General features: G+C 36.9%; 1 protein-coding gene across 2 annotated transcripts in view; it reads left to right on the top strand.

The window, feature by feature from the left end:
* Positions 1-5,430: 5,430 nt before the first annotated feature.
* Positions 5,431-26,912, top strand: part of LOC132110918 (protein kinase C epsilon type) — a 105,623-nt gene continuing 84,141 nt past the window's right edge. For both annotated transcript variants that reach the window (XM_059518024.1, XM_059518023.1), the window contains exon 1: positions 5,431-6,451. In XM_059518024.1, coding sequence (XP_059374007.1) covers positions 6,104-6,451 — 348 coding nt within the window. In that variant the 5' untranslated portion in view covers positions 5,431-6,103. The remainder of the gene's footprint in view (positions 6,452-26,912) is intronic.

Raw genomic sequence — 26,912 nt, 5'->3', positions numbered from 1 at the left:
GTGACGAACGTGGTGGCCAACCAATGGGATTGCAGATTGGGAGAGCGTTGCCACCCTGAAAACGTGGAGACTCGAGATAATGCATGAGTGCCAAAGGATGAATGAGTAATGATTCTAGTCAATCAGACAGAGTAGCCATCTCGTGCCTTTCACTGCTCAGTGTGTGTGTGTGTGTATTGCTTATCAATAGGAGAGTTGACCCATACATGTCATTACTTTTTAGAATGTTGACAGCATCACAGATAATAATTACTGTAATGAATAAATATGTAATGGTAAAAATTAATTGTATGATGCTTTTGAACAGTGAGAAGTATTTTTATTATGCAACATCAGTCAGGTGTGTGTCTGTGTATCTCAAAAAGGTATATATATATATATATATATATATATATATATATATATATATATATATATATATATATTCCTTCTTTCCTTATTGAGTAGTCAAAGTGCAAACATTGTGTTTAAAGAGATACTAAATATCCAGCGTTTCAAAAATGTTTACAAATGTAGACCTGGATTTATTAGACAGTATACATTATTCTGAATCAAATATGGGAATGTTATGAGTTGTTTTTTTGTTTTTGTTTTTCAAACTGGTGAACAAAATTTTATGTGCCATGTTACATATGATTCTGGTCATGGGGTTTAAGTTTGTTCAGAACGACCTTCCATGTGTCTATTTATTTCCTAACAAAGAACCATTGTCCGCAGAGGTCTGATTTCCAGTATTGGCAGTTGCCAACAGTGATTTCTAATGCACTTATTCTAAATATATGAACACAGACAGTGGCATTTCGGGGTTGGAATGAAGTATGCCTTAAGACCCTCAAAAAGCCCTAAATGGCCGCTTCTATTCTTGCAACACAGAGCCTACAAACTCATAAACCCTGCACTATCAGTGTCTCAAAGGGGCATTCATTTTCCTCCTGCTGGTGATGTCATCATTTGGTGTCACACATGCTAGACTCATGTGAGGCTATATAGTGTGAGCTAGAACATCTTTGACTAATGTCATCGCAGGCAGAGAATCAGCCTCAGGGGAAGTCCTGATGTTGAAACAACATCACCATTCATCCTCAAGCAGACATCACTCATCTAATTATTGTATCTGAAACAAAAGGACACACATCTTAAAATGAATTACATTAAATGGAGAGTTTTCTAAAGTTTATGCCATTCCCATTTAACTATTTACCATGACTTTTTTGTCATCCTTTGATTTGTAAAATCTGTTTTATGCTAATGTTTATGTGATGTGATTTTAATAGTAGCCTAGACTATTATCCCAGTATTATTCAACATAATTTTGCACTTCACTGATTCTAAGACTTATATCTGTGCTTACGTTAATAAAAATACAATTCATAAAAACATTTCTTGTTCAACTAAATAAGTGTTCAGATGGGTCTCAGGTGCTTTTATTCATAGAGTGATATGCTATTTAATAATTCATATTTGAGAGAGCCTTTCTCCAGTGCCTCAGCCTTCTTCCTCACTGTAAATAGTGCCGTAATATGCAAACATACTTGCTCAGTGTGGATACATCAAAATAAATGGATACAAGCATTACTTTAGCTACATGTTCTCAGAATGTGGATTATAAAATAAATGACTAATGAAAAAAATCATGCTGCAAAAATACATCTTTCTTATATATAGCCTATATAAGTGGTGGGCCGTTATCGGCGTTAACGTGCTGCGTTAACGTGAGACTCTTATCGGGCGATAAAAAAATATCGCCGTTAATCTATTCTCAAAGTTGGGTTGAGAGCTGGGTCTATACTAAGCAAGCTATGATGACTTTCACCTTGATATTTTAAATAACCGACTGGCTGAGGCCAGACTAAAAGAGATGCTCAGGATAGTTGACGGGCCACTGCGCATCGTAAAGTTCAATTCAAGTTTATTTGTATAGCGCTTTTTACAATACAAATCGTTACAAAGCAACTTTACAGAAAATTATGTTTCTACAATATTTAGTAGTAGCTAGTAGTTTGTGCACGTTTGACAGGATTTTAGAAAAAAAAAAAAAAATAATAATAATAATACAAGACGTAGTCAGCTAGATGATGAACTATCAATATTATTAATTAATATCACGAAATCGTCATCGTCATGAAAGCTTATCTTTTTCATGTGTTTTTAAGCCTTACCGCTTGTCGATTTAAACATTAAAGCATCCAAAAACAAGACACGGAAAAGCTGAACAGAGTAGCTGGTTACTCGCGCGCTGTGTTCAGTGCGCACGCGGAGAGAGAGCCGCGTATCACGGACAGCGACACTGAACCGAGCTCAGCTTCTGCGAAGTTCTCCTCGAAGTCCCTCCTGCACCTGAACGAACAAATAAAAATCGCAGTTTGAACAAACAATTCAGTACAATTCAGCCTAATTCAGTACTCGTGGTGTTCTGGTGTTCAGGGCTCATGCAGAGAAAGGCGTCTCAAAACACTTGAACATCGAATTTGCTTTTTTTTGCTCTTGTGCCGAAAAATACATACAAAATATGTCAAACTATCCACCTTGGGAATTATGCTCGAAAAAACTGTCAGTTATTTCTTAAGTGAAAGTAAACAGTTGAGGAAAAAAATGGGATGTGTATTATATTGGATGCATTTATCGTCTCTTAAAGTGACCGCGCCTAATTTAGCTACTGGCTGCTGAAATGTTAATCCAAGAAGATGAAAAAAAAATCACTTACTGCTCTTGACTGAATTACTTTGTAGTTTTAACAGTCAAACCAAAAATTATTCAGACACAAGATATAATTTTTGATATATATAGCAAAACTGTAATAATGTGAGAAATGTTGAAGGTGTCTGAATAAATGTAGGTTTGATTGTATATTTCATTTTTACATTGAAGACTATCCAGTGCTACTTTACATTTAATTATTTGGTTTCTGTACCTTGACACCTACAAACTTGAAAAAAAAAACTTAAACATTGGTGTGAAACAGGCGTAAGGTTGTTTGCACCTTGTGCAATGTGGAATTAGTTTACAGCTTTTTCAAGCACTTTGTGATGCATTTTGGAAACAGGAGATGAGCCCCTTTTCTAATGCACCACCTAGCTTGATAAACCCCTTCTCAAAGACTTACTGTTTGTCAATTTTATTTGGGTTACACACATATTCTGAATGCCTTCGGCAGAATTCGAATGAGCCATTTTAATCTAGAGTAATCTAGATTAATTTCAAGATCACAGTGAGACTCCTTCAAGACTGTTGGAAGACCATTTCAGGTGACTACCTCTTGAAGCTCATCAAGAGAATGCCAAGAGTGTGCAAAGCAGTAATCAAAGCAAAAGGTGGCTACTTTGAAGAACCTACAATATGACATATTTTCAGTTGTTTCACACTTTTTTGTTATGTATATAATTCCATATATAATTCCACATGTGTTAATTCATAGTTTTGATGCCTTCAGTGTGACTCTACAATTTTCATAGTCATGAAAATAAAGAAAACTCTTTGAATGAGAAGGTGTGTCCAAACTTTTGGTCTGTACTGTATGTATGTATGTATGTATGTATATATATATATATATATATATATATTGCTGGGGGGATGCGTGGGATTTCCCCCTTTCTGGTCAATGTATCCCTGCCTCTGCCCCCCCCCCCCACCCCCCCCCCCCTCAAAGTGATCAGTACTAGTGGAGAGACGGATCACAAAACTTATCACGGATCCGAGGTTTGATTAAAGTCAATTTTATTTTAAAATGCGCTACTTTGGCTGGCTCTGATATAGCTGCCCGCAGCCTCTCTGAGACTCTGGTGGTGCTGCCGCATGAGCGCGAGGTCTCTCTCTTTCCCAGCGCGAGCCTCTCTCTGCATCTGCGAGCGAGCGCAGAGAGCAGCAGCACTTTCAGTTAAAAAAAAGAAGTATATTCTGTTGCTTCTAATTCTATTTTACAAGCAAGTATAGCCGACATCAGTCACAGCACAACCACTGACTTTATCGTATGTGTACTTGATTTCATTAGTAATGTTTGAGAGCTGGTTATGTAGTCTTAATGGACCGCATTTCAGTCATTATAATATTCATTCCGTTTTCTGACAACAGAAACATTAAAATATAGTAATAAAAACAGTTTTGTTGAGAATTAAATTAAATGGCTAAATTAAATTGCAGTATGTGAGCATAGAGAGGCAATACAATACGACGCACTTACGTCATAAATATGCTAATGAGCACATTACGTCATCTAGTTCACGTTCTCATTATTTATTTTTATGAATTAAAATGTTTCAAAACATGCCCCCCTCTGTTTTTTTCACAAATCGCACCCTGGTCTGTACTGTGTATATATATATATATAGTTTTACATTATACACTTGAGTAATTTCGTAGTTTTGAGACTGAGATATGCATGTATGCTCACATATAATTTACTTGCATTACTCAAAAGATGTTAAAGGTTTAGAAGGCAAAGCAATATAATGCAGATATATTAACTGTCAACCTAATACTTTTATAAGGACACTGCCATCTACTGGATCTTAGAACTCACTTAAGGGGATTTTAATCTTAATCGTTAAATCTTAATTTAATCTTAACAATTTAATCATTCAAATTGTTCAAATGATAGAGAGAGAGTTCCTCAGTCACATTATTCACCCTGAACAAAAATAAAATGAGTTTCCTAAATAAAATATCCTATACTATGAATCACCTCAAGAAAAGAGAAAGAACAGGAAAGCATTTGTAATACAAGTTTAAGAGATGTGTATGTGCTTTTATAGTCACACTGACATAAATTAAAGGAATGATGTCACGGCATTCAGTACAATTCCTAAATAATAGTCTATGAATATTTTATCATAAAATACCATCTAAGTTTGACGATGTAATAGTAATTCCATTCACAAGATGGCGCCTTTGGTTGACTAATGATGTTGAGCTCACTATTTCACATTTTCAAGTACAACAACCTTGTCCACAGTTTGGACCAAACTTTTTCCTCAGACCAAGTGTTACAAACTAACTCCTGTCATTTGTATGTTACATTTTGTTAAATATCAGAGTTTCAACTCAGTTGTCTTCATCAGTAAATCAATGTGAAAAAAAGCCCCCCCCCCACAAAAAACTGGTTAATTTATTTTCCACTGATGTTCTCACGATGAAGCATTGTAAAGAACCTTGTGCAAGATAAGGATCACATCCATAAAGACCAATAATATAGTTATACATATTGAAATGGCAACTGCATTATGGGGGCGGACCATGTCATTTCAAATAATCAGTAATGATATAAATAACTAAAAATGACTAAGAATTGAGACACCGGCGGTCTACATACAGTCATGTATGGTCGTCTGCATTGCATGACACATCAATCACACTTGTTTTCACACACACGCGCGCGCACACACACGCTCTATCTATCTTTACAGCCCTTGGATGATGCTTGGCCATAGAGCAGCAGCAGCAGCAGCTCCGGTGCCGCACTCACTCAGCCCTCTCCGCACACGAACTGACGTGTTTTGCGCATTTCCTGGAGCAGCCTTCAGACACACACAGTCGGGAGAAAAAGAGGCAGGTCTGCAGGAAACTGAGTACCGACGGACAAACAAGGATCCTGGAGGAATCAAGTGAGTACGGAACCCTTGTAAACACTGGTTCTCCTGTCTGGGGCGAACCGAAAGACGCTTTTGCGGGGATAACTTTCCTCCCAATGCGCGGAGGAGCCTCATCCAGTGCTCCAGCCAGGCGAGGGAACGGGCTGCTCACCCGGGGGAGATCCAGCATACATCTCTGGGATATTTTGAGTTGTGGAATGCTGCTAGAATCGCTGCTGATACACTGTAGCTGTCCGGTTTCGCTCCAGCTTGCATTGGTGACTGCCTACAGCGGTGTTTGGACAGCTTCAATTTCACATGCAGGTTGTCCGTAGGTCATAGCAACAGATTCCCTTTCTGTCTGGACCTTTTACACTTCGCATGCAGATCCACGGGGACGACGAAGGGCATTTACTGTTATTTCCTAAGGAGGAACAATCCCGAATACAAACCGGTGCACCGTGACGTAGCATACACCAGTTGGATAATTAACTAGGCGCTTAAGTGGAAAATTGTTACTAAAGCGCTCAAAAGTGGCCATGGTGGTTTTTAACGGGCTGCTGAAGATCAAGGTCTGCGAGGCTTTGGACCTGAAGCCCACAGCCTGGTCTCTGAGACACGCCGTCGGCCCCAAGACGCAAACCTTCTTGCTGGACACGTACATCGCTCTCAACGTAGATGATTTTCGCGTGGGGCAGACCTCGACCAAGCAGAAGACCAACAGTCCCGCCTGGCAAGATGAGTTTGTGACCGAGGTGCACGACGGCCGCAGGATCGAGCTGTCGGTGTTTCACGACGCGCCGATTGGCTACGACGACTTTGTAGCCAACTGCACCATTCAGTTCGAGGAACTGCTGCAAAACGGCAGCAAACACTTCGAGGACTGGGTAATGTCTTTTTGTTTGATACTTCAGGGTGCGAATTATGGAGGGTGCCTCCAAACCATGCTGGAAAATCCATTTAACGGCAGGCAGCTTTGATTTGGAACAGTTAATGAACTGCCCATTAATTTTCATTTTAATCATCAGTAGGACCATCTTGTAGTTGGTTTGTTACTGGTCTAAAACAGTCTACTAGCTTGCACCAGCAAATGACCAGCTGGAAACTAGCTTCCAGGTTCCAAAACAGTCAACAGCTGGATTTTCCAGCCGGGGTATAGTCGAGTATAAAAAGTATAAAAGCATGCATACATGTCAGTGTTTGTATACGTGTGTGTATGTATATATATATATAACACGAATGATGTGAAGAGAACATACACGTGTTCTACTTGATTACTCAAGGAATTTTACAGGTATTTTTCAGGCGAAATCTATTCAGTAGCCTATGTCTTGCGTAATGCAAACTGTCATTTGGCGTCTTAATCCAATGTTCATACTGTTTAAAAAACAAAAAACCGGTGCATCAATACATACATAGGCCTTTATATATATATATATATATATATATATATATATATATATATATATATATATATATATATATATATACACACTTGACATAGTTTTTTTATTTATTTTATTTTTTAAAACAGTATGAACATTGTATTAAGGCGCGAAATGCAGTTTGCATTATGCAAGACATAGGCTACTGAATAGATTTCGCCTGAAAAATACCTGTAGAATTCCTTTTTAGAAGCCTATAGTTGTCATAGTGTCATAGTCAACGTCAGTGTTCAAAATATGGTTTCTCCAAAAGTAGAACACGTGTATGTTCTCTTCGCATCATTCGTGTCATGCGCCAGCAGCAGGTGTATGTTGTGCTTTCCTCTTTCTCTGATGCCACCTGCATCATTTCTGCAGCAAAGGCCTCAGATGAATGCTCAGATAACCCCAGTTGCATAGAGACGGAGAAAAAGGTTTGCTGCCTATCATAAATATTTCTGCAGCTGCAAAGAGCCATGCAGACATCATTAATGCAGACATGGCAAATGGTCAGACAACTTGCATTTTTTAATCTATGGAGGTTAGGACACTATTTGTGCATCTGATATTTTTGTTAGGTAACCTAACGTTTCTAAATTATAACTTTTACATCGTTTTCATTTTACACCATTTCTAACGCTATCAAATCAGTCCTAAATCTGTATTTGATCATCACTGACAAAAACAAAGTCACATAAGGCACATAGACCATATCCTGACTGCCCTGTCTGAATGTCTCGTGTTCAGTCAAAACAATGAATAGTAGTATAATAGAGTAATTGAATATCAATGAACAGTGCACTAAGTAATCTAGTAATAGAATAGCATTGTATATCATTTGAATGAGAGTGAATGGTTCTGTTGGATATCAGTATCCTGCATCAATATGGCAGGTGTGCAGTGTGTGACATGGCTTGACCATAGACCCCGAGCGACCCTAGAAACTGCTCTGCTCTTTGTAGTCCGTCACAGACAGAGATGTGAATTATTGATGTGCCGTCATAAGCTCCATTGTGGTGTTGAGAAATACAGTCGTCTGCCTTTATGTTGCATCTCAGATTGGATCGGGACAGGATTGGCCCCCATTATTAAAGACAGAGAGCTTTATAAATTTTTCTGTGTTGGTAATCTGGGCATCCTGATCTGATCAGTTTACACGAGCACAAGGGTTCGCATAAATACAGAGATGTTGTCTGAAATATGAGTTGTAATGTATGAATATAAGCAGATGCATGCATAGAGACAGTATGAAAAGAAATCAAAAACAAGGAAATTAATATCTTCATATTGTCCATTTCGAAGGTAACCGCACTTTAATTCTTATTAAAGCTGCATTGAGCTGTGTTGCTTTCTAGGTTCCTCCAAAATACATACGTTAGAGGTTTTGACTTTGTGTAGACACTATTAATTTACCTCCATAAATATCCTCAGTTATTCTCAGTTTATATAGTTTGTTGACAGATTAAATGTTGAGAACTTCTTAGTGCTCACAAAGTAAATACTGCTTGCAATACTGGTTACACTAGTCCTAAAATGAAATTAACACTGCTTGAGGCTTACATGAGCACTAATTTACAGCTCACACAGTACTAAAAAATCTGACATTTGTAACACGGAGGGTACTTCAAAAATACTAGACCCCCCCCCCCCCCCAAAAAAAAAAACACTTGCTATATATATTAATGAGCTTATGTTGTATGTTGCAGATTTTGACATTTGTGCTCATTTGCATTGAAAAACAGTAAACATCACATTATTAAATTATTTCTTAGCATCTCCTTCTTCAGCAAAAAAAAAAACTTCTCTGTGCGCAGTCATCTTTGACTTCCAAAATTAAATAATTAAATAATTAAATAAATAAATAATTAAATAAAAGTCACATTTGGTTGCATTAGTATTTGTTTATCATCCTTAAATAATTTTAGTTATTATAATTTTCAAAAATTACAGTATTTAAATACATTATTTATTATATTTCAAGATTACTTACTTTATAAGTCCTGTTTATTTTTTTCTTTTAATTTTTTTGATTGTGTACTACAAATATTGTTGGCTTTTATAACAAATTTCTTGTGATGTTCCCAAAGTTACTTTGGATAAAAGCATCTGCTAAATGACTAACTACATGTAAATTTAAATGTATGTATTATGGTAATTTGATGTATTACCAGTATAAGTTACATGAGGCAAAATAATTTTAAACCCAAACCCGTATTAAGGTAAAACTGAAATGCTCAGCTTTTTACAATTGCTTATTAGATTAATAAAAGCAAATGTTGTATTATATGATTACAGATTACTTTACTAAGGGTTCCCAGTCTAGGAGTTTTGCTTTAAAAACAAATGATGAAACCAAATTAACTAGAGATTTTTTTCAAAAACTAGTAGCTGCTAAGCCCCTGCTATGAGCGGCCCATGTTAAGTAAGAACATACAAACGTTTGGTGCAACCCTACCCAAGCCTTGCGTCCTCAGGCAAGCAGGATTCCTGGCAGAGCGTGTCTTTGTGTGTCATAGCGAGTATCTGTCAAGACAAGCAAGTGCCTGATAGTCTGCGAAGAAAAAAGAGCATCAATCTGTGTGACAGATGTGTGCAGAGGTAGGCTATAACTGACTCACATGCAGAGTTTGTGTAATTTGAAAGCAATTTGTGTGAAAGTGTGAGAAAGGTTGGATAGGTTTGGCCAGACTACGAGAATTACTCATTCACCTATTTTCCCACGAACCTTTTACATGCACACAAACACACACACATTTCAAAGCCAGCTCCTCTACGGTTCTGCCTGCACTTGCACACTGAAGGCTTATTTTGTTCTAAAGGGCATGCCAGTGTTATGTTGTTCATCCCAGGCTGCTCATTGCAGGAGCTTTTCATCTCCATTTGCTTTAACTGAGAGCTGCATGGTGGGGCCAGTTGGAGGTGTGAAGGCAGAGGTCTGCGGGCTGTGTAAACTTCAGAATAAGTTAAAGGCTGTCTGTCTGCACTGTCCTTTATCTGCCCTCGGAAGGGTTGTGAACTGAGACCCGACTGTTGTTCAGAACTGGTTCCAGAACCGAATGATTTTTAAATTTTTTCGGTTTCGTTTACAGTTCTTGAAGGTATGCATTTGTCTGCTGACACTCTGTACTCTGACACTCTGACAGTGTTTCTAGCATGGCTAGTCTGCTTTTAGTTGTGTAACGCACACACCAACACGACAGAAACCAAGTGACGAGGAGTCTTGAAGTGCGCACTTGGTTTTGGAAGAGCAACTTGATTTTAAACCATGTCTTAGACTGACACTTGATGGGCTGAGTCTGGAAGACTTTTTTTCTCAAAGCTCAAAGTAGAGAACGGGGAAGTACTGTCAAACTTAGAATGCAATTTATTTTTCCTTGAGAGAGATTACATGGATTTGCCTTAACTAGCTTTAACCACACACAAATCCAGGGCATTCGGTTTAAATAAGCTGTAAACCATTTGAGAAAATGAGTTCGGGCACTGGCTATCATAAATCTTACATAATAAATATGTAACTGTCTGTAAATTGTTATTATATGCTTCACAAATTTTGCTTGTGCAACAGACCCTGTCCCAAATTGCACACTAAACCCTCGCAGTCCACACTTTCGTCATGTAATGTCATTTTCAAGGTGTCCTAACCTCCATAGATCAAGGTAGACGGGCATCAACGCACGTCTGAATGTCAGCTTCATTCCTGTCTCTTGAGATGCCTTCATCTGATTGAATTTTGAAGGCAGCATAGATGTATCCTTCTCTACTTTTGATATCCTACAATCCTGTGCGTTCCATTCCAACATGATGAAAAAAAAAACATGATGCGCAAAAAAAAAAAAAAAAAAAAACATAAACATAAACATAAAGATGACATCTAAAAGTTGTGTTTTGTGGTCAGTTTGTGTGTAAATGTATGTTTCTGACCAACGTTTTTTACACTTTTGATGTTATTTCTAGCCGAGAAATCAGATAATCAATAAGATTTTCGCTTAATTATCTCCAAAAATCATTCTGTTTTGTTATAGATCATTAAAACATTTCTCTTCCTCAGAAGCCTGTCCAAAAGCAGTTTTGTGAGAAGACTTTGTGGGCAAACGTTGCCTGCAAAGTCATTGCCTGATAAGACAGCGAAGCAACAAGTCCCTCTGTGCCATTTGAGAAAGGGCCTGTGTGTCTAAGCATGCATTAAGGCACTGTAACCTAATGGTTGTTCCTATCAACAGCCCTACTTTTAAATCGACAATGGTGTTTCTTATTTGTCGTCCCTGATGAATTAGATAGCATACCGGTTTACAGGAGTCACCACAGCCAGAAATGCCTATGAGCATGTCCTCAGTTACAAATCACTGCATGTGATATGTGTAATTATGAAATGTCCTGTCCAGGAAAGAACCTTAGAGAACCTGCGTGTAAAGAACAGATTTAAGAAAAGTAACAAATGTATTTAGCTGCTGCGTGCTTGTGGTCAGAAAGTAAAGTTCCATCCCTTAACCCTACGCCTGAACACAAGTTCATTCTGCTCAAAAGTTAACCCTTCGTACTCAACACCTAAATGATGCAAAGCTATTTCTGTGGATCATTCTCCAGTGTGAAGTATGGAGGTAAGGTGTTAAACACGGTGTTAAAGGAGAAGTGTGTGATTTCTGTACTTGCTTGTATTTAGTATGTTTTGATAGTGCCATTGAACCACAATCACAATGTTAACAGTTTTTATTGTGTCAGTCTGTGACTGACACACTTCACCTAATGGTTATAGTCCCATGTATTATCCAGTGGTTAACAGATGACGGTTAATTGTTGATTAGCCGAATTAGTAGCTTCAAACAGAGAGGTTTTCTTCTGTTTTTTGCACAATTACTCATACCTCTTGTAATGTCAGTAATTGAGAGGCAGTGGCTCACAATAAATTGGAGTGCAATCCAGCCATCAGCTCTCTCTCTCTCTCTCTCTCTCTCTGACCTTCTCTTCCATTGTTTAATCATGGCCTGTCATTATCAAGGTTTCATTATGGTTTGCAGTTTTTGTTAACCATTAACCCCCCTCTTAGATCTCATTATTTATCTTTCTTTCTCTCTGATTTCTCTTTATCATTTGTGTCAATAGTTATTCTCTCATGTCTCCCTTTACATGTGTCTGTTTGCTTTGCAAACTCCACTGATTACTGTCAACAATTACTGTTTAACAATTACTGTTTGTGCACTCATTCAATAATTTTGTTTGCTTGTTTGTTTACTATGTAATTCATTCATTCGTTCATTTATTCATTAACTTTGCTTAAAAAATGTTTTTACATTAGTTCGTTCACTCATTCATAAATTCCGTTTTTTAATTAATTTAATCATTTGTTTTATTCATTAGTTTGTCCATTCATTTTTTTTTGTTGTATTTATTCGTTGTTCATTGATTGGTTTATTTGTCATTTTTTGCATTTATTTTGTTTGTTCATGCATTATTTTTTTCATTCATTCATTAGTTAGTTGATACATTAGTTTTTTCGCTCATTAATTTGTCCGTTCATTTGTGTGTATGTTTGTTTGTTTATTGTGTATTTATGTTTGCTTATTCATTTATTTGTTTGTTCATTTATTTGTTATTATGTTTATTTATTCTTTTACTCATTTTTGTTCATTCACCAGTTCGTTCATTCATTAGTTTGGTCATTCATTAGTTAATTTTTTCCATTAATAAGTTCATTAGTTCATCTTTTTTTTCAGTCGTTTTCACGTTTTGTTTATTATTATTATTTATTTATTTATTTATTTTTTGCTTCTTTATTTATTAATTAATTCTCCTGTCTGCTCACCCATACATTTTTTTGTTTGCTTATTAATTTGTTTGTTCGTTGATACCGCTGTTGTGAACAGAATAGTGTGTGAAGTTTATGTAAACCTTTGGAGCAACACAGGAGCAGGTGTAAATATGACCACAAACAGAAAGAGAGTGTCACTCACTGAAGGATTGGTTTTCCTGAAAGGTTTACCACAAAGAATGGGCTCTTAGCTCCTGGATGTGAAACTCTCAAAGTAAATAGATAGCCTCATATTATATTAAATGGTTTGCTGAGTGGTTTTATTGAATCATGTGTTATGAAACTGCACTTGAGTGTTAGCTTTGTCGTGGAGCAGCTGAGAATCTGTACTCTCCACATTCTCACTGGTTTGTTGCTGTGTGGGAAAGGGACACCGTACCACTGGTGACATATGGGCAGCGTCTGTAGGGTGTTGTGTGAAGCAGCGCTGGGAGATATATATATATATTCCACTTACTGTTCCTTTATACTTCTGACACAGATCTGCAGAAAAAAATAGTATTGTGGCTGCTTCTCAAAGCTCTTCTAACTTTATGAGACCGTTGTTGTTAGATTTTTTTGGCTATTTCAAATATGAAATTTAATCGTGAGCTTGATGAACAGATTGATTATGAAAGACCAGAAACACCACCGTAATTATTTATAACGAATGAAAATGTACAAATGTAAAACTACTATTATAAAATGGATATTTCCCATTCTAAAATCTAATTGGATGCCATTGTAAAATAGCTGACATAAAGCTCAGTTTTGATTCTGGTTGTGGTGTAGTAGGGCCGTGTTGTATCTGAGCCTTTGCGATCTACCCATGACACCAACATGAGACAAAGCAGTGCTCTGATATTTATATCTTTAAAATGCCACTGCACTAAGGCCACAATTGACAGACAGGACCAATACATAAGCTGTCTGGATTGACAGGACCCTTTCTTAGCTTGACCTTGTTTCCCCGAGGGGCCCGACAGAGGAGCGGACAGTAGTATCCTCCCGGTGGCCCTGGAGGAAACAGGGGCCGGGGTACTGCCGGGCTGGAGCTAAAAATACTAGCGGTGCGTTTGAGTCACACGGTAGCCTGGGCTTCCTGTTTTCACTCTCCCACGTTTACTTCCCAGAGAGATTGAGGGGGACAGAGAAGAGGCAGTGGGGTGAGACTGGGGGACCTGATGCCTTCACTGATATCAAGACACACATACTCGCTTACCGATTTTGATTATGGAATTATATTCCAGACTTTATTCAAATGGAATTGCAAATTGTATTTGAAGTGAAGTGAAGTGACATTCAGCCAAGTATGGTGACCCATACTCAGAATTTGTGCTCTGCATTTAACCCATCCGAAATGCACACACACAGAGCAGTGAACACACACACACACTGTGAGCACACACCCGGAGCAGTGGGCAGCCATTTATGCTGCGGCGCCCGGGGAGCAGTTGGGGGTTCGATGCCTTGCTCAAGGGCACCTAAGTCGTGGTATTGAAGGTGGAGAGAGAACTGTACATGCACTCCCCCCACCCACAATTCCTGCCAGCCCGGGACTCGAACTCACAACCTTTCGATTGGGAGTCCGACTCTCTAACCATTATGCCACGACTTCCCACGCATTCGCATTTGCATTTGCGTTTTCAATTTGTGGACTCATAAAATGTGACATAATCCAAATGCAAATCGCGCATTACCGTTTGGATTTTCGTTTAAGCGAACGCACAGTGTCTGCCAAATTTAAAATGGAAATGCAAAGTTCGTTTGCAATTGTGTTTCCCATATCTTACGAGCTATGAGCCTGCCATATTTAAATAGCAATGTTAATTACCACATTTGCCTTTTCACTCTCTCTGCACTGTGCATGTAAACTGCCAAAACTCAAATGGAATCGCAATTCCTTTTGCATATGAATTTCCAACGTCTACACGGAAACCTGTCAATCAAGTGACAGGGGTGGGGCCATTTTATTGGGCGTGTTTTCATTGGGAAGTGACGTCACTCACAGTCGACGGTAATAAGAGGCAATTGCTATAATATTTAGTTTCATTTGTAATGACTGTATATATACACATTTCCCTGAACTAAGTAAATTTTTGCTGTTATTATTATGTTTAAATGAAAAATGAAAGGAGGTAGTGGTATTTCATATCCTTTTTTGTTTTATTGTAAATATACAGTGAGGAAAATTGCAGTAGTCAAGGTGAGCTGACATGTTATCAAGTACGCTGCTGTTTGCAGAATTACCGGACCCGCGTCCTCGCAGACATCACACTCCCGAGTCGAATGCACAAAGTCTGAACTACCGAGGATGCAAGTCCGAAATTAGCGTACTTTGTATTGAGAAACGCGCGCAGACCTACGTCACCAGTCTATTTGCCTAATCTTCCCGGTGTTATGGTTTAACTGGTTACCGTGTTATCTGGTGACCAACTTCCTGGTTCAGGTCTCTGCTGCAGATGTGCTGGAATGAGGGCAGCAGACTCTGCGATTCTGAAAGCACAAACTGACGCGATATTAAGTGTTTAATTAAGTAGGATAAACAAAAAAATAAAGTAGCTGCTGAATCAAGGAAATGTGACCGTGTTAATTTGTGACCTGTGTTTACCTATTATGAAAATAAACCATAGCAGACCACTGACTACATTTTATGGTTCATGATGTTAAAGAACATTTCATAACGTCTCAGACAACTGTACATTTGTGGCTACTGTGGTTTAATTATAAACACTATCGATAACTCATATTTACCATAGTAAAACATGGTAAATTTTAGTATGATCAAAGATACAAAAATTCTTCCAGAACAGAGTTGTATATGTGCATTCCCAGAAGAGATGAGAAACGGATTCGTGTTCAGCACCACAAAAAGAACATAAAGTGTCAATATCAGGAAACAACTTTTTTAAGTAAAGCTTCACAGGACAGAAAAGATGAAGTAACTTTTAAGACACATTCTTAACCTTATTGGTTAAGTATTTAGTATTTAGACAAATTCCACAGGTTTTTGTGGACAGGTTTCCGTGTAGACGTTGGAAATTCATATGCAAAAGGAATTGCGATTCCATTTGAGTTTTGGCAGTTTACATGCACAGTGCAGAGAGAGTGAAAAGGCAAATGTGGTAATTAACATTGCTATTTAAATATGGCAAGCTCATAGCTCGTAAGATATGGGAAACACAATTGCAAACGAACTTTGCATTTCCATTTTAAATTTGGCAGACACTGTGCATTCGCTTAAACGAAAATGCAAATGGTAATGCGCGATTTGCATTTGCGTTTGGATTGTCACATTTTATGCGTCCACAAATTGAAAACGCAATTGCAAATACAATTTGCAATTCTTTTTGAATAATGTCCGGAATATCATTCCATATTTGATTCCCACAGAATGAGGAATGTGTGGCTGAATGCATGTCGGCACTGTAGGTAACAAACATTGCTGTAAAAACATAGCCGCTATTAAGGATAACATATATTTTGATAAATTGCTAACCATAAACCTGAAGCCTAAAGTATTCTTAAGTTTGAATGTGAACGCGTGACATGCGAACTTTTAAAGTATCCTCTATTTGACAAACACAGGTGCTCGACCAACGCACACTAGAACATTTTTTCTTGTCCAGTCTGCACTATTTCTCTCCAGAAGTTATGAGTGATAAAAAAGTCTTTGTAAACATTTAAACTTGTGGTTTGTGCGTTGTGTGTATCTCTAAACCTCCTCACACATGCACTAGTCATTGCTAGCATTTGTTTAGGGTTACATAATCAGATTCCAAAAAAAAAAAAAAAGTCATAATCCGGTGAACCTTGATGAATGGCAGACTATAGAAAATGTGATTTTTTGCATTCTCATTTGCTCCAATAGTAGGGCTGAAACTATTATTCAACATTATCAACAATGCCAACAATAAAAAATTGTTAACATGCAGTAGGATTTTTAAAAAGGACACATTAAAAAAGAAAAAAAGAAGAATTGGTGAAAATCAATAAATTATGATTAATTGTCAGCAAATGAATTTATTGTGGAGCAGTCAATCTGATCTCATATGATCTAATCTAATAGCCTGCAGTAACAAATTTTTACCAGTGTGGTGCTGTAACGCAAGTCTGTAATTCATCTTTCCCTGATGCGATCCAATAAAAGACACACTTGCTTCTGTGAGCATGTCGGAGTGCAAATGCAGCCGAACCAGTGTTTTACAAAACTACAGAATACAGACAAAAAATCATCCCTGTCATGGCAAAGTTATTTTCCGTTCTTTTTCTTTAGGGTAAAAAGAAGTTTGAAATACCTGAGCAGTGGTTTACTGTTAGCAAACATGCCGACACTGCTGAGAGCAGTGTTTATATGAATATGTAAATAAGTGCTGAGCGCTTTCCTCTCAATAACAAAATAAATGCCAAGTTCTGTCATGAAACTAGATGGCACAGGCTGATAAGTTGTTAAAACTGATGATATTTACAGCATTAAACTACTTGGCACAAGCTGATTGGTTCATGTAGCATAGGCAGCCAATGAGCTTGCGGCTTTACTTTTAAATGGCTGGTTGGCATTCACTAGAGCATTTCACAGTTTGCTTTCAGAGTTCCTCTGAAACCCTTCCCCAGCTCCACCTGTATAGATCTGCTACAGGTTATTATATATGCTACTTGTGCATTAGCACTATGTCTTAAAACTTACAGTACCATATTGGCATATGTATTGACAGCAGCCCATTCCTATACTCACTTTGCAGCAGCAGCAGCAGCAGCAATTCAAGGGTTGTATCTATTCCTTCAAGACCAAATCCATTAACATTGACATACTGTATCATTACCATGATTAAATCTTTAGAGAGATGTCATGATAAAAAATGCAGATAAAGGGATAGTTCACCCAAAAATGAAAATGTAATGTTTATCTGTTTACCCCCAGGTAGGGATATGCCGGTATCAAATTTTCCTGTTGCGATTAATTGATAATGCTTTTATCACGGTATATGGCATTACCACGGTATTAAAAAATTGGTCATTATACAGTATAACAGGTTAACTTTTTTCTTTATAACAAAAATAACTGAACTAGGACTGGGCGATATATCGAATATTAGCAATAATATCGGAATAATTTTGACGACGATGTACAATTTGAATATATCGGGAATATCGAATATTTCAAATTCAAGCATACTTTCCCAAAAGAACACGCCGAATGTCCAAAAAAGGAACCTGTAACTGCTGACTGCTCTACGCCCCTCTACTACAAGAGCTGTAATGATAGCGGTTGCCAGAAAACAAGAGTTTAAATCTCTGAGTCATAGCTCCACTGTTACAAGGATACATTTTCTACCCGGTGTTTGCTTATTTTAAGCAATCTGGCAACCATGCGCACGTGCTCACTCCTCATTGCGGAAGAACCGCCGACAATAATCTGAAAACACTAACAAGCTGGAATTGAGCGATCTAATGAAAGCGTCGTTCAGCCGGTCTGTGTTCTGTCGTGAGATCTCAACTGGATTGTTTGCATTTGTGATCGCAAAATAAATGCACTTACTCGACCGCTGATGTTTGAATAGAGAAACATAGGCTATGGCCATTTGGAATTACTATTGGGGAATTTCACTGATATGTTTACCAGTTTCCATAATATAGACAGAGAGAATGCAAAAGTCTTTGGTATTCATTCATATATATTTATATATAAGAAATAGCTATGTGCTTCAGCAACTAGCTCCCCATCTAAGAGGGTTTTTAGTGTCAGTAGGAACATAGTTTCATGCCACAGAGCTTCTCTTAAAACCACAGACAGTTGACAGACTTGTGTTCTTAGCTTAAAAACTTGTTAAAAAAATTAAAATAAAATACTTATCCCAGTTGCATAGTTTAAATTGTGAATTGCATGCACTTAAAAGTTGACAGAATGCACTTTCTGTAACTGTTACTTAATTTGCACTGCTTCAGTTACATATAGGCCTACATGTATTCATTTAATAAAAAGCAGTAAGTGATCTCTTGGTCTAGATTTTTTAACTGCTTAAATTAGCTGTTTAATCTAAATTGTTTTTTTTATGTTTTATTTTGTATTATTTAAATGCAAATGCAAACATATCGAGATATATATCTAATATCGTAAAAATTTTGACAATATCGAGATATAATTTTTTTTATATATCGCCCAGCCCTAAACTGAACATTTAAATACAATAAAGCAATACAGAAAAATATATATGTTAAAAGTTTTACACATTAAAGTGCAAAAGATAAGGTATCACTTTACAATAAGACCTCATTAGTTAACCTTAGTTAATGCATTAACATTCAAGGCAAGGCATGTTTATTTATATAGCACATTTTGTTCACAATGGTAATTCAAAGTGCTTTACATAAAAGAAAGTAAAAAAAAAAAACATGAAGAAAGATAATCACAGAAAGATAATCACAAAAATAAAACAAGCAATTTAAGAACTTTTAAAATGATTAAAGAAATTGACTTAAAAGGAATTTAAGACGGTTTAAAAATAGAACATGATTTTACATAAAATACAGTGAAATACATAAAATATACTGTAATCAGTTTGGACATCGCATAGTGCTCATTCAATAAATGTACAGCTAAACAGATGAGTTTTGAGTCTTTTTTTAAAAGTGGCTAATGTTTTATTCACAATGAGCAATAGCTACATTTGCTACAGAAGTTATTAATCTTTGTTAAAAAATACAAGTCTTAGTTGATGATAGCTCATTAAATAACACTGTTGCAACTTTCAATTTTAACAATGTGTTATTAAATATTGGAATACCTAAGATTAATGAATGTTCAGAATTGTTCATTGGCTGTTTATGTTAACTAATGAAGCCCTAATGTAAAGTATGAATGAACAATAAAGAATCAAAACACTTTCAAACAATATCTAGGGCATGTTGTAGTACAAATAAAAAAATAAAAATAAAATAAATACATATTTTGGCTCTGTGATGAACACCATAGCGAATTGTTACGGGCCGTTGGACACCACCCTTAACATAAAGGAGAGACGCACACAGATCAGCTCATATCACAATTAGGGTTATGTTTATTTAACAGAATGGGTATCAAATGATAGGTTGGTTAACAATAAAGAGACAACCACGAAGACGGAACGTTTTCTACTGCCAGGTGGACGACTAGACGACAATCTCTCAAAAGACAGGAAGCACGGCTGTGCATCGACTCTCTTCTCAGTCTCTGGGTGCACGCTCAGGAGCGTAATGAGAAGCCTTTTATAGCACAGGTAGGCTTTGCGCAGGTGTGCCTTGTCATCTGTAATTAAGACAAAGGGAAGGGACATTGCACTCATACATGTGTAGGAACAAACACCAGGGACGTAACACCCTCACCCCAAAATGGTGACTTGTCGCCATACATTGAACAGGAGAACTTTTTTCTTTTCTTTTCTTTTTTTTATTTTTTATTTTTATTTTTTTTATTTTTGTTATTATGACTTCTGTGTTCAGCTCACTGTTCGAGCCAACCCAGACAATAGAGTTCGCACAACAAATAAAATGTATTACCTCGTTCAAGGCGTATCTGCATGTGAAAAGAAATAAGAATTAAACTGGAATGTATTATTTTGGCGAATATGGTCAAATCGCAGGTAAATCATAACTAAGTACGACCCAATACTAAGTATTGCTTCAGAATTACATTTGATTAGAAAGCCCAATAAATCAAAAATAAATCTCAAGACCAATAATCTACAGTGTTCTTTTTTTATCATTATTATGAACCATAACCTAGATGTATAGGCCATTTCAATCAATAAGGACACATGCAAGTTCATTTATAATAAACAAAAAGTTTTTTTTTTTTTCAGTAAAACAAAGCAAAACATGTAATACTATTAAACATCCACCCTAGACAACGCATCTGCAATGATATTGTCTTTTCCTCGGATATGCACAATTCGGAGGTTAAATGGTTGAAGCAATAGACTCCAGCGCATTAACCTACGAATTGAATTGTACATGCGACTAAGGAATTTGAGTGGGTCATGATCAGTATAGAGCTTGACTGGATGCACTGAAGAACCCAAATACACTTCGAAGTGTTGGATACCTAGAACTAAAGCCAAAGTCTCTAGCTCGATAGTGGAGTACTTTTGCTGGGCAGAATTAAATTTCTTAGAGAAGAAACTCACAGGATGGTTTACGTTGTCTGCGCCTTTTTGCAAAAGTACGGCACCGGTGCCTACGTTGCTGGCATCTATAGCAAGCTGAAACGGTTTGTTAAAATCTGGCGCAACCAGCACGGGAGCAGTCAATAAGAGAACTTTGACGTTTTCAAACGCTCTATTACAGGACTCGGTCCAGTCAAATTTAGTTTTGGGGCTCAAAAGGTTAGTGAGGGGACAAACCACGGTCGAAAAGTTCTTACAAAAACTGCGATAGTAGCCCACCATTCCTAAGAATCGCTGTATCGCACTCCGATCGCAAGGCACAGGAAATTCTTGAATAGCAGCCACCTTAGCCATTACTGGTAAAACATGTCCTCTGACAACTATCCGCCCCAAGTAAGTGACAGTGGCTTTTCCGAACTCACATTTTGCTAGATTAATTGTGAGGTTTGCGTTGGACAGCCTTTGGAAAAGCTCTCGAAGTTGTGTTATGTGTTCGGACCAGTGTGTACTATATAGGACTATGTCGTCCAAATACGCCTCACAATTTGACATTCCAGCAAAAACAATATTTACCAAACGCTGGAATGAGGCAGGCGCGTTACGCATTCTGAAAGCCATAACTTTATAATTCATACACGTCGACTAAACAAAGGAACAGACAATCATAATTGCTAACCAGAATACTCACCAAAATGTTGTAGCGTTCAGAAGTTCCGCAATTAACACTAAAGTCCGATTTAATCAAACTATTAATCCCGGACGAGTCTCCACTATGTTGCGGGCCGTTGGACACCACCCTTAACATAAAGGAGAGACGCACACAGATCAGCTCATATCACAATTAGGGTTATGTTTATTTAACAGAATGGGTATCAAATGATAGGTTGGTTAACGATAAAGAGACAACCACGAAGGCGGAACGTTTTCTACTGCCGGGTGGACGACTAGACGACAATCTCTCAAAAGGCAGGAAGCACGGCTGTGCATTGACTCTGTTCTCAGTCTCTGGGTGCGCGCTCAGGAGTGTAATGAGAAGCCTTTTATAGCACAGGTAGGCTTTGCGCAGGTGTGGCTCGTCATCTTTAATTAAGACAAGGGGAAGGGACATTGCACTCATGTAGGAACAAACACCAGGGACGTAACAGAATACACAAATCTGAATGGCTATTTAAAATTATTTAAATATGGTTTAGAAAGTAGCAGCTGCTTTATTTATGGTGTTTACAGGGTAACATTTTCTGTAGTTTAGCGCCATCTGCTGTCAGAGAGTGAATGTGCTTTCGTCCAGCGAGTCTCTCACGTGTTCCTCCATGTGCTTCTCATGCGTGCTTTGTTTACATCAGAGCGCATGCGCTCTTTCAAGCAGCATACAGCATTTTGAGCAGTTGATGGGAAAACTATTCTTAAAATGCATTCCAAATTCTGAATAATTTGTAATATAATTATTCAAGGTATTTAGAAGTGCCCACAATAACAATATCGTGCATATTCATTACCGCGATTATATCGCATTACCGAATACCGGCACGTTTACCCCCAAGGGCATCCAAGATGTAGGTGACTTTGTTTCTTCAGTAGAACACAAACAATGATTTTTAACACAAACTGTTGCAGTTTGTCAGTCTTCTAATATAAGTGGTGGGAATCACAGCTAAAACATACAATAAAAAAAAAGAAACCCAAACAACCAAATTAAGCCCTACGGCTCGTGAAGATACATTGATGTGTAAAGGCCGCATTGGCCGCATTGTTTTTTACATTTTATTGTATTTTTTAACTATGATTCCCATCCACTTCCATTATAAGACTGACAGACTGCAATGGTTTTGAGTTAAAAATCTTTGTTTGTGTAGAAGTCACTACATTGAATGCCCTGGGGGTAAACAGATAAGCATCACATTTTCATGTTTGGGAGAACTATACCTTTAAGTTATACTGTGAATACTACCTACCAAGTGACACACACCTCATCACCTCCAATTTGGTGCTCAATTGTCGATTCTGGGATGTGATAATAGGGAGGAACAAGTTTTCTCAAGTTCACATTCCGTAAATAACAAAACTTAGAAAAGTCCCCACAGAAGAAAAAATGGAATCCTTAAGAGAAGTGCTTTTGTGAATGTAGGTGTACTCGTAGTACATTTCTAAGGGCAGCGTCTAATTGAAACAGATGAATGAGAGGTGGTAGGTCATATAGTGGTCTCAAAAGCATGACTCAAGTTTACACTCTTGTGATGTCTGACTTATATTAAGTGGCCTTAACTAATATGTACTTACAACACTTTACCTGCTATTGAAGTGGGATACGGGTAAGTTTATGCGACAGGTTTGGTGGTATGAATAAGTTTAAGGATGGGTTAAGGTGTAAGGGATAATAACCGTGTTATTACTATAAGTAAGGGGTAATAACTGTTATTATAAATGTAATTACAGAAATTAATTACAGATGTAATTACATGCAGGTATTTTAAAAATAAAAGTACAATGTACAATAAGTGCATTGTGCCAAATGATTACTTAAAATGTAAGTACATAGTTGTTAAGGTCACTTAATATAAAGTGGGACCCTGATTTGTATGCTCGTTTAGTTAATTCACGCTATTGTAATAGTCTCTTGAAGGCATGCAGTGCAAGAATGGCCATTGATGCTTGACGCTCTTTCAGCAGTCAAAGTGTGCTGTTTGAACAGTAATGAAGAGTCACAAGAGAGCTGGAGAGACAGAATGCACACCAGTAATGCTTTTAAGTCTCTGATTTTAAATAGTGCTGTCACCACTTGAAATATCAGCTAATGCACATTCCAGCGCTTGTAAACGCAAGCACCCACTGGCACAGAATCCTTGTACAACAATAAACATCCTTGTGTAGAAAATCTGTTGTCTGTTGTGGATAAGTAAATGATGTTTATGGGTGAATCTCACGAAAACAACTAGGCCTAATTTAACCCCAAAATATGATTTTTTTAAAAAACATTTTAATGAGTAAATTAAACACAACTAGGGATGGGACGGTATGAAAATTTAATATCACGATTATAGTGACTAAAATTATCACGGTTATCAATATTATCACGGTTTTGTTGAAACGAGATGAAAGTGTTCAAAAATAGTTGATGCTCACACTGAAAACATTTCAGCAAGTTTTATATTTAATAATCAACAAACAACTAATAAAACAAGCAACTCTATGCACTTAATTTAAAGAAAGATTAAATTCTGTGGCATTTCCTTCCTTACAATGAAAAGTGTAGAAGCATAGAAAAGTCACTGACTTTCGCCATTCCTTCTCGAAAAAAAAACAAAAAAAACATTGTGCGCTGCGCTTGCGTCAGACTGTTGCTGGCTGGACATGATTTAATAGTGAGTTATTAAAACCGCGATAATCAAACACTGTTTTTATTATAATTCATTTTTAAACGATATTACTAACCTTCAGCACATTTTATCATGGTTATCAATAAAACCGGTTATCGTCCCATCCCTAAACACAACTACATATACTAGCATTATATGTTATAATTGTATTTTAAATGTTATTATATTTTTTTAACTATGTTCAATAATATGTTTGTGTGTGTATGCAATATTGTAATGAGGTATTAAAAATGCTTAAAGGAATAGTTATTAGAGTCCAAACAGCTGATAAAATATCTCAATAATCCACAGGTAATCTGTGGATAAAAAATAAAAAATATGAGTCCATAATCCATAATAATGCTTCCTCCGATGCAAAAGAGGACTGCTGTCCTCTCACATCAAAATCCACTGGCATATTTGTTTAGAACTGTTTTGGACTGTTTTTCGCTTGTAAACTGTGCTTGATCTGTGCATATTCCTCTCCTGATTAGGACAAGATGACGGTTTCAATGGATGCATTATTATGGATAGAGGGCTCGTATTTTAGCCAATCCTAATGATGTATTTGTTTCTTATAAACATGCAGCTTTTCACTTCCAGATATTAACTGATGGACTGGTGGTGTGGATTTATTGTGAATTATTGTGATGTTTTTATCAGTTGTTTGGACTCTCATTCTGATGGCACCCATTCACTGCAGAAGATCCATTGTGGTAATGTAATGCTACATTTCTCTCAGTCTGTTCAGGAACAAACTCATCTAAATCTTGGATGCCATGAGGGTTAGTACATTTTCATCCAAGTTTCATTTTTGGGTGAACTATTCCTTAAAAAAGGCCACCTGTACAAATTTCAGTGTCCATCTGTTAGCTGTAGTGCACAGATTTGTGGATGACCCATTGGAAATTCTCAATGCTCATTAGCAAATATGAGGATTTGGTACAAATGAAGTGGTACAGGAAGCAACACAGCAACACAGCACTTATGCTGCCTCCACATCCTCTTGGGAAGATCTCACTGTTGTGTTGTGCTTTCCAGTGATTTTGATTGGAATAAAATGAATCTGTTGGTCAATGACATATTCACTTATTGGCAAAGGCAGGAAGCTTTTGTAGCCCTAATGCAACAAAATGAAGAGCAAATGAGGTGCATTAGGTGTTTAATCAATGCTTTATGTTTTGGTGTTTTATCATCTCAGTGCTGTTACACACAAGTATTTAAAAAAAAATTTGTGCTGCTACACACAAGTATTTTTCATTAACCTGCTAAATATGAACATATGGAAGCTTTTTAGAGCTTTGTAATCAATGGTACATATTTACATTTATTCCCTGAGCAGACCAACTTGGAAAGATATTGTAGTGGCGTTCATGTACGTTCATCTCATAATTACGATTATTCATGAGTTAACAGCATTAAACATGTTTATTACCCAGTAGAAACACAAATATGATCGATGCTAAAGGCCCTGAAACAAACACTGTGGACATTTAGTTGCTGTGTAAATACATTTCATATTTCGAGATTTGGAAATGAAAATATTTAGTTATCTCAGAGACATTATTTCTCTTATCCAGGTCTAGTCTCAATTAGCTTGAGGGATCTGGTGTGTGTCACCCCTCACATGAACACACACTTCGCGAGCGGCTAAACACACTGTCATCTGTGAGATAAAACACAACATAGCTCTCTGTTCTGCCCGGACAGTTGTCCTCGCTCACCTGCTCTTTCTTTCACTTGTCATCTTTCCTTTTCTTACCAATTCTTTCCTCGCGTCACGTCTACACAACAGTGATACATTCAGAGTTTGTTCGTTTACAAAAATAAACATCCTGAACCTGCTTCCTGTCTGTCATTGGTCCGCAAAATAGACAGTCCTGCTCAGAAACCATCGAGCCAATATTGCTGTGTTATACATATACCGTTTTTTTTTTTTTTTTTGAATGTAGGTAAAATTATATGCTTTGGCTATATGTGTGATATTTTTGGTTGCGTGACTTGGGTTGAGGCCAAAGTGACCATTCCTCCAGCTGTCTCTTTATCAATGATTGATAGAGATGAAATAAATATCCTCTTTTTCTTTTTTTAGTTTGTCCATTATCAGCTCACATGTAAAAAAGCATATAAAAAATATATAATTTATATAATATAATTTAAGTAAAGGGCCAATAAATGTACTTAAAGCGAGTTGACTTTCATGACTGTTTCTTAAGTACACTAAATGTACTTCGTAATAATGTCAAAAGATTTAAGTAAATTTCTTTATGATCTAATAATCTTCTTATGTTTTGTGAAGTGTTGACTAACCTTATAAAACACTTATAAAGTACTTTTATTTGTAGTGTTAATCAATATTCCGTAGCTTATGTAGGCCTACCAAATTGCAACTTCAGCTTTCTATATGAGTTATGTATCTAATATATACGTCAATGAAAAGAAATGAAAGAAATTATATTTAAGTGTATTCTACATAAATGATTGTCAGTACATTCAGCAGGACATTTAAATCATATTTCAAAGACAATGAAAGTTAATATCAAATTTCATTTTAAGAAGTACTTAGGTCCTACTTGAGAAAAATTTTCGTATAACTGCATTTAAAATGATTGTAAACTATGATGTATTTTCATTTAAATTCAGAA

This window comes from Carassius carassius, chromosome 30 (genome assembly GCF_963082965.1).
Source record: "Carassius carassius chromosome 30, fCarCar2.1, whole genome shotgun sequence".
In the NCBI taxonomy this organism is placed as follows: domain Eukaryota; kingdom Metazoa; phylum Chordata; class Actinopteri; order Cypriniformes; family Cyprinidae; genus Carassius; species Carassius carassius.
The sequence above is the reverse complement of the archived record's forward strand: the minus strand, read 5'-3'. Positions and strand labels throughout refer to the sequence as shown.